This window comes from Polistes fuscatus, unplaced genomic scaffold, assembly GCF_010416935.1.
Source record: "Polistes fuscatus isolate 324 unplaced genomic scaffold, CU_Pfus_HIC Scaffold2, whole genome shotgun sequence".
Lineage (NCBI taxonomy): Eukaryota > Metazoa > Arthropoda > Insecta > Hymenoptera > Vespidae > Polistes > Polistes fuscatus.
Genome location: NW_025113096.1, coordinates 15,382,190 through 15,396,034, shown reverse-complemented (window position 1 = coordinate 15,396,034; position 13,845 = coordinate 15,382,190). Strand labels below are relative to the sequence as shown.

At 30.7% G+C, this 13,845-nt stretch overlaps 1 protein-coding gene across 4 annotated transcripts in view; it reads left to right on the top strand.

The window, feature by feature from the left end:
- LOC122516896 (acetylcholine receptor subunit alpha-like) overlaps positions 1–10,269 on the top strand; it is a 91,710-nt gene extending 81,441 nt beyond the window's left edge. For 3 of the 4 annotated variants that reach the window (XM_043635097.1, XM_043635095.1, XM_043635096.1), the window contains 8 exons: positions 222–402; positions 2,454–2,569; positions 3,284–3,452; positions 6,354–6,490; positions 6,892–7,050; positions 8,291–8,473; positions 8,975–9,188; positions 9,761–10,269. In XM_043635097.1, coding sequence (XP_043491032.1) covers positions 222–402; positions 2,454–2,569; positions 3,284–3,452; positions 6,354–6,490; positions 6,892–7,050; positions 8,291–8,473; positions 8,975–9,188; positions 9,761–9,958 — 1,357 coding nt within the window. In that variant the 3' untranslated portion in view covers positions 9,959–10,269. The remainder of the gene's footprint in view (positions 1–221; positions 403–2,453; positions 2,570–3,283; positions 3,453–6,353; positions 6,491–6,891; positions 7,051–8,290; positions 8,474–8,974; positions 9,189–9,760) is intronic. The other variant, XM_043635099.1, reaches the window with a different exon arrangement.
- Positions 10,270–13,845: the final 3,576 nt, after the last annotated feature.

Here is a 13,845-nt window from a genome sequence, read left to right as displayed (position 1 = left end):
CAAATTTTTGCTCAAAAATATTATCATCGATATATTTAAAAATGTATAAATTTGTTTATTATTTTGTCTCTACTATGCAATTAATTGTATTACATAAATTAAATTTATTTATTATTATATCAAACAAACAATCTGATTAATAGAATTTTAATTTGATGATGAATTTTATTACATTAGAACGTTTCAAAAATGTACATTTTTGAATGTTTATATATTTAAAGTGCCGACGGTAACTTCGAAGTAACATTGGCCACCAAGGCAACGTTAAATTACACGGGAAGAGTCGAATGGAAACCACCGGCGATTTACAAGTCTTCCTGCGAGATCGACGTTGAGTATTTTCCTTTCGACGAGCAAACCTGCGTTATGAAATTTGGATCGTGGACCTACGACGGTTTCCAAGTAAGAAATAATCGATTACAATTGAAAATTGTAATTATTTTTCTTCTTTTACATTTTATAAACTTCTCAACGAACGACGTTAAAACGCAAAACGTACGTTTAATGTTTAATATAATATAAACAAAAAAATTACAAACCGTAGTTAACGATTGTTAGTAAAATTATAATTTATTTTATGGATAAAATAATAATATGTTCGTTGTTATTAAATTAAAACAAAAACAAGAAAAGGTAGTAATAAGTAAGAAAATTTTAATCAAGTTATTTGAAACGAGAATTACGAGAATATTCATTTTATTCAAAGAGTCTATTGTTAATCGATTGTAAAAACAAATTCTCTTATATCTTCTTTAACTTACTCTCTATTTTTCGTCTTTCTTCTAATGGAACAATATTTTATATATATATATATATTTTTATGCTGGTTTATATCCCCGAGATTTTTTGTTTTCCCTATACGAGGATAACGAGAGGCGAATAAATATGATGAACGCGTAACAAATGGACTCTTGGACATCACAACGAGGAGAGATATTAATCGCTTGAAAATCGATTTTCCTCGTTTGCTCGTTGTTGTCATTATTCGTGGCCACGAAGTAGGTGATTTGCGAATAACGATAAGTGAACAGAAAGAGAGAAAGGGGGATAAAAAGAGAGAGAGAGAGAAAAATTTATTCTCTAAATGATCTCGTTTTCGTTATAAGCTTCATCGTACAATTTATAAACGCTGCGTAATCTTCAATTATGTATTTCAAATAAATATTACATTTCTATATATATTATGATATAATATTTCAAAATATAAAAACGATCGAGATACTCTATTTAATAATTACACAAAATGCATAATAATAACTAACAACGTTGTAAAAATATTTTCAATATACGATATAAAATCATTACCATTATCATTATCATCAATATTCTATATAGAGAAAAAAAATAAAATAGAGAATAGGATAAAGGGTATGGATAGTAAATTTGAATATTGGATAGAACACTAGATTTTAATATTACGTCGTTCAACGTTCGTTGTTGTTCACTGACGCCGTATTTACGTTTTCTCTCTCTCTCTCTCTCTCTCTCTCTTCCTCTCTCTACCTTTGCATTGCATAATACTCACACCGGAGTTATATACAAGTCGGTTATGTAAAACTGGCGAGAATTTGAATATTCGAATGGTCAATCTCCCTGAGCATTCTAATATTCTCCCCTCGAGAGAAAGAGCGAGAAAGATAGACAGACAGACAGACAGACAAACAAACAGAGACAGAAGAGGCATCGAGTAACGCTGATTGATAGCTTCTCCGATGCATATTGTATATCGTATATCAGGCTATTTCAATATCCTAGACAATTGTCCTCTCTCTCTCTCTCTCTCTTTCTCCCTTCTTCCCCCTCTCCCTTATTTCTCTCTCTCTCTCTCTCTCACTCTCTATCTTCGTTTCTCGGACGAAAATCGACGAGGACGGTTTCTCCAATGTGGTTTAACCGAGAATCTCTCTCTCTCTCTCTGTGTTTCTCTCTCTCTGGATTGGAATAGAGATAGGGATAGAGAGTAAGAGAGTAAGATGGAGAGACAGCTTCGGATTTAACGTGCAGATGGATGCAAATGTCAAAGATATCGAACAGCATTCAGGCCGTTCAAGGAAGATCGATAATATCACGAATGACAATTGTGTACGTGTTGTATTCTTTACTTACATTTACGTACAAATCCATTTCCTATTCCATTTGACTTTTTTTCAATTAATGATTATCCACGGTCGACACGAATTTGTGATATTATTTCCTTTTTTCGTTTTTTTCGTTCATTGTTTACGTCTCGGTTAAAAAATCGATCTTTTGTTTTATATATATATATATAATAATTTATTAGAAAGAGAGATTAATATATAGATTATATTAATATAGATATAAATAATATATAGATTAATCTAATATATATATTTATATAGGGGAAAGATTTGTGTAATCGATAAAATATGTAAATAGTTACGCTAGTACTTTATCTAGTTTCCTTCCTTTTATCATTATCTTCACTGTTTTAGGTCGATCTCAGACACATCGACGAGATGCGTGGCAGTAACGTCGTCAATATTGGCGTCGATCTGTCGGAATTTTATACTTCCGTCGAGTGGGACATACTCGAAGTTCCGGCTGTTAGGTAACGTTGAAACTTCTAATCTAGTTTAAAACCCATACGTATTAGGGACAATTCTCATTTGAGGGTTCGAGATAATTAATGGTACGGTACGCGGGATGATTTATTTCTCCTAAGTAATATTATTAAATTGTACGGAAAGAGTTTATGACGATTTAATAATACAGCATATTTATTACCGTTTATTTAAATTTAAAAAGTAATGGATTTACTTGTTTTAATTTAAAAATTAATTTAAAAATGCAATATAATCATAAGCATTTTTTTTTTAATTAACCAAACTGATTTATATATGATCACGTAAAAGAAAAAGTATATCAAATTGATGATAATGTAACATACATCGTCGTATCAAATTTAACTATTACAATAAAAATTCTTGTCATTCAAATAATATTAATCTTCATTATTAAATAAAATTCCTTTTTAAAAATTGAAATTTAAGCAATAAGTACTTTCCCATTGAAAATTGAAAAAATTTTAATTCGTGGACGATTCATATCGTGGTTTTGAAAAAATAAAAAAGAAATATAATTTTATCGATTAATATAATAATACAATATGATAAATATTCCATTATATAATATAATTCCAAGAGACGACGATATGAAATATGGTATAAAAATACATAGTATTATAGATGAACGATTGATCGATTAGTTGAATCGAATGAATAACCGTGCCTTCTTCTCCTTTTTTTTTTATTTTTCCTTTCAGAAACGAGAAATTCTACACGTGCTGCGACGAGCCCTATCTCGATATCACATTTAACATCACGATGAGGCGGAAGACACTCTTCTACACGGTCAACCTCATAATACCATGTATGGGTATATCATTTCTCACGGTACTTGTCTTCTATCTGCCGAGTGACAGCGGCGAAAAGGTAAATTTTTGTCTGTTTTGTTTCTTCAATATCAAACTAAACACAACACTTAATATTATATCTTTTCTTATTAAATTTAATCCTAACTACCATCGACGAGATGCTCTCACCTTTATTCGAGTATTTTATAATAAAACCGTTTCGTCGTCGTAGTCCTCCGTGATACGTTAATAGATCGAAAATATTTAAAAAGAAGTCCATTATCCTTTTCACGGTCGCTGAAAGCTTAAGGGTCCTTGACGTTTATGAACAAAAAAAAAGAAAAAAAAATAGAAGAAGAAGGAAAGAAAGAGAGATAATAGAAAGAAAGAGAGAGAGAGAGAGAGAAAGAAAGAACAGGATCGATCGACGTAATCGTGAAAGTTTGCCGTTCGAGTTCACCACTTGAGGAACGTCACTTGGTGTGCAACCGTTGATGCGGTTGATGTCGTTGATTCGGTAGGTCGGAAAAGTTAAAGTACCATCATCCAGCGTAACCCCTCATGTCCTCTTTTTTATCCTCCTCTTTCTCTTTCTCTATATATATACGTATCTATGCATATATGTATGTACGTATGTATGTATGTATGTATGCATGAGGGGAAAAAGGGGATGGAAGTTTGGGGGAGGAGCAGGCGTGTCCCACCCCTTCTTGGCAGCTAGATGGTTCAAAGAAACCACCTTTACGAAGAAACTAGATCATGATCGAGCGTGACTCTCTCTCTCTCTCTTTCTCTCGTTGTCGTCCGTGAAAACCAAACCGATCAAGAGACAATCGTACCCAGTCGCGGCCTTTATACCTTTCGCGTGGACTCTTGACCTCGAACCAATAACCACCGAGAGTGTCTCCTATGTATAATTCAGTCATATTGTTCGTTGGCTTTCGCCAAAGAAGTGGAAGAAGAAGAAGAAGAAGAAAAAAAAATGAGGAAGAAAAGAAGAAGGTGAAAGAAACGGAAAAGATGATCTCTCTCTCTTTCTCTGATGGTCTGGTGGAAGAAGGTCAAACGTCAAAGAAAGAGAGAGAAAGAATATTATATAACTGTATAGTGAATCCTCGATACTAGAAGTATTTGAGAATGAAATAGAAGGAGAGAGAGAGAGAAAGTTGGTGGTTAAGAGAAGAAGATACCTTAGACATTGAACATTGTCATCTTTAGATCAAAGCGAGAACCCTGAAACAATGCCTTCTCCTATCGTCCTTCATCCTTTTTCTACCATCGCCAACAGAATAAACACTATTATCTATACGTATACGTATATATATATGTATCTATGACTACATCGAAGAGAACACTGAAACGGCATAGGCGTATGTATGTTTTTCTACTTAAATACGTTTATATATATATATATATATAATTTGTTATTATTATCAACGAGAATGATTTGTGATTTTCTATGATAATATAACGAATTTTAAATGAAATTCATATAAAGAGAAAATTTCTAATGTTTTTATAGAAATGAAAGAATTATAATAAATTTCATATTCGTCTTTCTCTAGAATCTTTTCTTTCAAAAGATAATATTTAATAATGCTTTTCTTTTTTATCGTTTTATCATCTACGATTGTAAAATTCTTAATTGAAATTGTGATTAATTACGTCTCATTTAAGAATAACATTTTAATTCTGATATAATAATATAACTGATCATCTATAAATCCTATTAACACTCGTTTATATTTAATTATAATAAGAGATCTTATTTAAAATAAGTATAAATCCGATCGATTGTTACAATAATCGATAAATCTTATTAAATAATGTATATCAATCGTATAAGAATGAGTAATAAATTATTAACGAGTATTTAATCCGAGCAATTCTTTTTGAACGAGAATGCGAATATCTCATCATTGGTTTTTCGTGGATTGAATTTTTAATAGTATTACCTATTGCCGATGGGAACTCTCTTTCTCTCTCTCTCTCTCTCTTTTTCTTTCCCCCCATTATCGTTTGTTCCTTTCCTTTTTCCTATTCCAAACGTATTCGGTGGGTTCGGGTGAATCTTGCAAGCCGCATATTCAGCGAACGAATCGGCGAACACACACAGAGATCTAGTAGTCGACGCCTATGATTGCATGTACATTTGGGGTTACTGGTGACGTCACGACCTTCCCTCATCATCTTCTGAAACGTGACACGGACTCTTAAGTGTATTGGAAAGCGTTCTCATCATTCCTTTGCCTCGTTCTCGAGGGCCTTTCTTCTCCTTATTGTAACAGATTTTTTACTTTGACGAATATCCTCTGAAGTTCGACGAAGTAATCCAATTTCTTTTTTTTAATTATTATTATTATTATTATTATTATTATTATTATTATATCTTTTTATTTATATACTATCTTCTCTATATCTGTTCTCATTTTTTATGAATTCAATCTTTTTTCATATACAATTTATTAAATTATTCATTTTTGAATTAATCTAGAAATATGATTTTTGTTAGAAGATTTTTTCGGAAAATAATATTATATACTAATGATTAATGTATCATTTTTTTTGTAAATGAAATTAATGAATAATTAAATCGTCGCACAAATGTTGTCGCTCAATATTAATATACCTGTTATCGTGTTTTACTTTAAAAAATTTGATGACGAAGTAAATTATTGTACAATATATTACATTCAATCGAATCGAAATAAAAAAGAAAAGGATAAATTTTTCAGAATAATAATTCGTAGTTACGTTAGTAGTCGTAGAAAATTTTTCGATATTTCGTTTTACAGTATTTGCATTTTCTTTTTTTTTTTTATATACCGTTTTATTCATCGTTCGATATTCATTAATCAGTCACACGCTGATTATATAATTACAAGATTGAAAGATCTGACAAGCGTGTTACATTGACGCTTTATTCACGTTGCAAGTTTCGAATTAAAATACATTTATTTGTATGCATATATGCACACAGGTCAGCTTATCCATTTCGATTCTACTATCGTTGACTGTGTTCTTCCTTCTTTTGGCTGAAATCATCCCACCCACGTCGCTCGTTGTACCTCTTCTTGGTAAATTCGTCCTTTTCACCATGATCTTAGATACCTTCAGGTACATATCTATTTTATATGATGATAACTATTATTTATATTAATATTAAATTAAGTACACATAATATATATACTAATATTATATTTAATGTATAATACAATATTAATATAATCAAATTAAATAAATAATTTTTATTTGGATTAAACTTTTGGAAAACACAATGTAATAACAAAAAAGATGTGATTAAAAGAAAAGATAAAATTAATTTTTGTAATCCATTATCTTAAGAACTCAACAATGAATAATTTAAATCTACGATGCACTTTTCGAAAAGATCAACAATGAAAAATAATAAATATTAATATCATTTTGTTTACTATATAAATGATTACAGGTTCGTATTAAAAATCTAAATAAACGTTCACGTTAAATAAACATTTTTCTTGTAACTTTGTTTTCAGCATATGCATCACAGTGGTAGTACTCAACGTTCACTTCCGTTCACCACAAACTCACGTGATGGCACCATGGGTCCGTCGTGTCTTTATCCATGTCTTACCAAGATTACTCGTGATGCGCAGGTATAATACGACTTCGAAGAGAACCGATTACGATTCCAGGCAAGATATATTCCACATTGGAATCATGCCATGATGCATTAAATCGGCATTAGCGTGTTGTAGGTGATGACCTTAATGTCATCTTTGTCCATATAATACATATATATATATATATATATATATTCATACGCACATATATTCTAATATATATATAATTCGTATATAATATTAAATATATATAATATTATCAACAATAGTATAAAAAGGTGTTTTTTAGAGAAAAAATATGAATATCTTATAATATATTATATATGCGTATATACATATATAAATATAAATACATATCTACTTAAATACATTTATACGTATATAATACACCGTAGAGAGCATGAAAAGATATTATTCGATGGGACTATGTACACCCTTCGGCACATCTTTTTTTCCATAATATCACTGGCATTTCCCATGTAGGAACTTGAAATATTAAATGTTTGGATATCTTATCTTAGAACGACATTCGGACGCCTTTAAAAAAGATGCAAATGTGGTTATATTGTCGGCTTGTATATAAAAAGAAATCTCATTGTTAAAGGATAGCTTTATTGTAAGACCCTGGCACCGTAGTCATTTTTTATACTTATCGAACATCACCATATTCAAAAAAATTCGAGTTAACAGATTCACGTTATGATCGACACACAGGTCAATATCTATTTTCAATTTTCACTCATCGTAGTATCATCACGCACAGCGTAATATATTATATACTTTATATCTCTTTACTGTTAAAGCATGATGTTCGTTCATTTACGATTTTTATCAAAATTGTAGTTATTCAAGTTTATTACCTATTTTTTCGTCATTTTTATTAATAAGATTTGATCCATAAATGCTTTCTTCAAATATCTCTTAATATATTTATATTCGAATCGTTGTATCATATTAATAAGAACAGAGTGATCGAAGTTGTAATGATTTAATTTTTTTTTTTTGTAATATCAATTATAATCTATGGTATGAAAAATATTTTTATAAACGATCACTTTGTACGTTCCCATTGTATTGACATTTTACCGTACGCCCCCTTGAAAATATTTATTAATTATTATATAATTATTAAATATTCAAATGTATGGATATTGATAACGAAAATGAGTATTTCGCGTGTTTAATTAATTCATTCATTTTTCGATTATACGTTTAATTCAAAGCTGGTAAAGTGTTAATAGTGATATCAAAGTTTTCCAATTTTTTCGTTAATTAATTATTTTTGATTTTCTATGTTTTTTTTTTTATATAGGCCGCAGTATCCTATAGATAAACGTAGTATAAGCGGACAACATGGACAACGCGTTATGGTTAGAACATGCAACGGTCTTGAATTAAGAGATCCGTCTATGTTCGTTGAAACTTCGGCTTCGGAGTTGGTTGAATCCTCTGTTCTCTTTCCAAGTTTAGACTCGCAAGATGAACTACATCCTCGGTAAGAATTTAACAATTTATATATTAACTTCGTAACCATAATTTAGTTTTTTTTTAAATAATTATTTCCGATTTTTTTTTACTTTTATTAAAAATAATTTCTATGTTAATATTTATCTAAAATTAAAGATAAGAGGTTTAAATATTGATACAATTTATATTATAATTTATAATACACTCAATCCTCTCTTATAATACGGTTTGATCGTTTCGCGTTCAATGAAAACTTTGTTAAAGCAAAACATAACATAGTGTAAGAGAAATATTTGTCTTATATGAGAGAATTATCCGAAGTTTATTAAATTGTGCTGTATGAAAATCGTGTTATAAGAGGATTAATTGTGATTACGTTATAATTTATAATATACAATTTATAATATTAATTATTTCTTTTAAAAATATCATAAAAAAAGAATTACTAAATTTTTATTATTGACAAAGAGACCGTTCTTTTTATTTATCATTATATTCTATCCTTTCCTTTTCGTTTTCTTTTTTCCAGAGAATTAGAAGCGGTAAATCTAGGAAGTGCGTGTCGTATTCACGGTTCACCTGCAACCACTGTGGCACCACCACCTCAGCTCCCAACGGAGGAAAGCGTTGATGCACTTTGCAACACGCTTCATCATTGGCATCACTGCCCAGAACTGTACAAGGCCATCGAAGGCATTCGTTTTATCGCCGAACACACGAAAAGAGAAGAGGACTCTACAAGAGTATGATGATGATATATACCTTTGCCAATTAAACCATAATCAAATTCAAATATTGTTCTACTTTAACAATTTCACGTTAACGCGTAATAATATCTAAATCGAACATCGAATTTTTGAACGAAAATTCAAGCTAATCTTTAATCATTTATGTAAATTTTGTTCTACCTATTAAAAAGCCTGCAAATTTTCATACTTATGATTAATCGATAATGTTGCTACGCGAATGCTCATATATAATAATCCTTGCAATAGGCAACATGTGTTTCTAATATATAGGTTCATAAAAATGAATAAATATTTATATCGACAGATACCATTGGCGAGCAACACGTTATTGACTAAGCCTCGAATGATTAATATTTGCATAAATAATAATGACAAATGTATGCACGAACTTAGATCGAATCTTTGGCAAAAACTCACGTGTAAAATTTTCATGGAGAAATAATATAAATTAATATGAAAATCAAAAATTATTTGTTAAATAATTAATGTTATGAAACGATCATCCAAAAAATAAAATATATTTAAATAAGAATAATAATTAAAATCAAGACGTTTGTTGTTCGTAGGTTAAAGAAGATTGGAAATACGTTGCCATGGTGCTCGATAGGCTATTCTTGTGGATTTTTACATTAGCCGTGGTTGTCGGTACGGCTGGTATAATATTGCAAGCACCGACCTTGTATGATGATCGCATCCCTATCGACGTACGACTCTCCGAGATCGCCTCCACCACTGCCAAGCCACACATCGTTCCGAGCCTCTGAGGGCCAATTGCTAATTTAACCCCTTTACCCTTTGCGTACACCTACGAACAAAAAAGACACACACCTATTATAAAACAGAACAATGTGTTGTCAGAAGTAACGACTGAAAGACTGAAGTCTCGGTGAGTCTTCGACTTTTATTAACGATTAATTCCTTAGGCTCGTACGTTCAATCGTACATATATACATTTACGTGTATATGTATATATGTTCACATATATTTAAGAGCTTACGTGTACGACGAGCTAAGAGGAATAAGAAATAAAAAAATAAAAAGAAAAAAAAAGATAAAAAAAATTAAAAAAAAAAGTAAAATTATGATATAAAATTAAAATTAAAATTAAAATAAAATAAAATAAAATAAGAAGAAGAAAGCAAAAGTCGCGCGTACCAAGCTTTCGACCCGTGACACAACGAAGATATAAAAAAAAAAAGAAAAAAACAGGAAGCTTAGAGAAGACGAGGTTGTGAGAAAAAGGGGTGAGCCGTGCGAAACAAAAATTCTCAGAGCATAGAAACATAAGAATAATCCTTTTCTTCTCTTTTTTACTTTTACTTTTTTGCTTTCCTTTCTTTGATTTGTTACGTCAACATTCTTTTTTGTCCCGTATGATTTTCTTCCAACAACTGTTTACACGTTTTACAAGTTTACAAGCGAAGCCAATTATCGTCCTCCACATTTTATATTGTAATAATCTCCATTTGGTGTTCTCTCTGAGAATTGTGTCATGGGTATTAGCGACGTGTCTGTGTGTATGTGTGTGTCTGTGTCTGTCCTGTGCGTATGCGTCTGCGTCTGCGTATGCATGTGCGCGTGTGTGTGTTTGTGTTTGTGTTTGTGTAACGGAAAAGAACGTTTAGGAAAAGAAAAACCAAGTATATTTATTCGGCGCACCGTTCGACGCAAGCACGGCCTCTCTTTTCGGGGACCGTAATTTATGTTGCGTATAGAAAGTCACGATGACGTTTAACGAAGGTAATAAATAAATTAAATTAACAAACAAGAAAAAACAAAAATATATATGTATTATATATATATATTTAGGATCAAGTGATTGAAACACATACATACCGTAGACTTAATATAAATGAGAGAGAGAGAGAGAGAGAGAGAGAGAGAGAGAGAACGAGAGAGAGAGAGAGAGAGAGAGAGTAAAAAGTTCAAGTAAGTTCAATTTTATGCCAGATACATTTGAGAGAAACGAAATCTCGTCGTAATTATTATTATTATTTAATTTTTTTTTGTTTTCTAAATATTTTCCCTTCTACTTTATTTCATCGAATATTTCGCCATTGAAAGAAAAAAAAAACCATGTCAATTTACGGAGAAAGGGGTGACGGGAGTTAATTGTACCGAAGGATCAAGGATTCAAGACTGAAAGTTAAGGAACGGATAAATATTCGTTCGATTTTCCTCGCTTTCCTCGCGATCGTTGTTATTCGATGCAGACAACATTCGTCACCCTAATTTTTAATCTTCTTTCGTAGATAAAAATATCGTTTACAAGCAGGATTGGGTACATATTTTAAATCAGTCAACAACTCTTTGTCGAATATAGTTCTTCAGTTCTAATATCTATTTTGTAATAGTTATACAAGTTAAAATAAAAAAAGAAAAAAACAAATAAAATAAAATTAAAAAGAAAAAAAAAAGAAAGAACGAAAGAGAAAAAAAAAGAAAAGAAAAGAAAAATAAGGAAACGAATATCCGAACGACTGATGCAAGTGGAGTTGAAAGGAAAAATTCAATTTTGGACGATAAATATTTAATTATCAACCGTCGCTTGTTCGGAATATATGAAAAGTAATCTTAAAAATTTCGAATTAACGTCCGGGTTACTTGAATAATGTTCGTGAATAAAAGTAAAAAAAGAATAGTATAGAAAAAAGTAAGCAAAGAACAGTAACGAACAAAAATTAAAAAAAAATGAAATCCTCCGAAAATGTTTAAAATACGTGCTCATCCTGTCTCTAAACCACATGTGGAAATTCTTTATATTTATAATAACTATATTAAAACGAGACTTCCTCGTCTTGTTGTACAGAAAAAGGAAATTGTAAAAAAATGGGACCGAAATATATTTTACATTTATAGCTTTGGTCATTGTCGTGAAAATCACGCTCAGTGCGCCACAATGCCTTTCAACGATAACAAAAAAAAAAAAAAGAAAAAAGAAGAAGAAGAAAAGAAAATAAACAAAAAAAAATATTTACGCTGAGACTATAAAAATTTTTGCTTGTAGATTTTAAACAAGAATCACGATCTAGGACTGTCGTCAATATTCAAATTTCCGTGTTCGATTCGCGACAACGCGAACATACTGAAGTGTCTAGCGTTTATTTGTAATAATATAACAAACACGTACAAACACACACACACACACATACATAAAGAAATACTATAAAGTATAAATAATTAAACACGAGCATAAATATATACAAACGAATATATTATATACATATATACGAATATATGTATATCCTTATTTGTAATAAAATTCAGCGTTACTTTACGAATGTGGGGAGGGAGGAATGTAATCCTTAGAGAGCTTGTTGATATATTCGGAATTATGGTGCCTGACAGACAACTACGATTGAGTTTTAAGAATACTTTTATATATATTCTGAGAAGAGGATAAGTGATATGTTATTAAAAAAAACAATTCGTTGATCGCCCAACGTTGTACGACGCGATGTTTCGATTGCTTGCGTAAGTCGTTCGGATATATGTGTCTGTTAAGAAAAAGTTCATATATTCGAATATACCGAATGACTAAAATGATTTAGACTCTTGGCAGGCCTATTATAAATGTAAATGGCATGGAATTCAACGACGCCTGTTGCAGACTCTGAAAAATAATCGTTTTTCCAAATGTTCACATTGAGCCTGTAACATAGGGGCCATTTTTTCACAAAGAACGAGGTGGCGTGTGTGTCTCTCATTAAAATGAAATTCTAAATAATACTATCTGCATCAATAAGGCGCAGAGAACTGGGTGGGGCCTAAACAAAATTTAGCCGACTCAAATTTTATTGACTCATACACACATATATACGAACATACATACATACATACATAAATGCACGTATATATACGTATATACGTTGTAATAAGATAACTTTCATATTTATATTCGTTCCGAAATCACACATGAATAACTTGTCGATATTTATTATACATTTTATCGGAGTGTATGAAGACAAAAAATTGTTTGTTATATACAATCACGTTCCAATAATTTACTGTCTTCCCAAGGTACTAAATTTGCAGTTTAATTTACGATGGTAGCCAAAATCTCTATCGTGCTGCTATCCTTGCCAAGAAAAGTAGAGTCTGATTGGTATTGAATCCTTAATTAAAAAAAGTATATGTACGTGTAGGTGCGCCTTGGAGGTAAAGTAATAAATAATGTGCTATTTAGCGTTTGAATCTATTGTATCATTTTTTTTTCTATAATCTATTGTTTATGAGATGAAGCTCTGCGAATGATGAAGCTTTTATAAAATACAAAAAGGCACAAAACTATGTTATGCAATATAGTAAACCTTATTAAAGTAATTCTATTGCATAAAACACTGAATATAATTATAGACATACATTAACAGAAGTTAAAGAACCGTTCCTTATAACTGTTACCGAATAATGCATTAATTGACCTTTATTTAAAATGCAAGGATTGCAAATAAATAAAACATATAAAGAGAAGAGGGCTAGTTTCATTTATACTTAACGTACTCACTAGCGTTGGATTGACATAAGTTTCAGAGATATTTAATTTTTATCAACTAACTAAAAGAGTATGAGAGCATGAAAGAGACATATGAATGTGTATGCAACTAAGGAAAAAGAAAAATGAAAAGAAAAAAAAAACATTGATTATTATGAA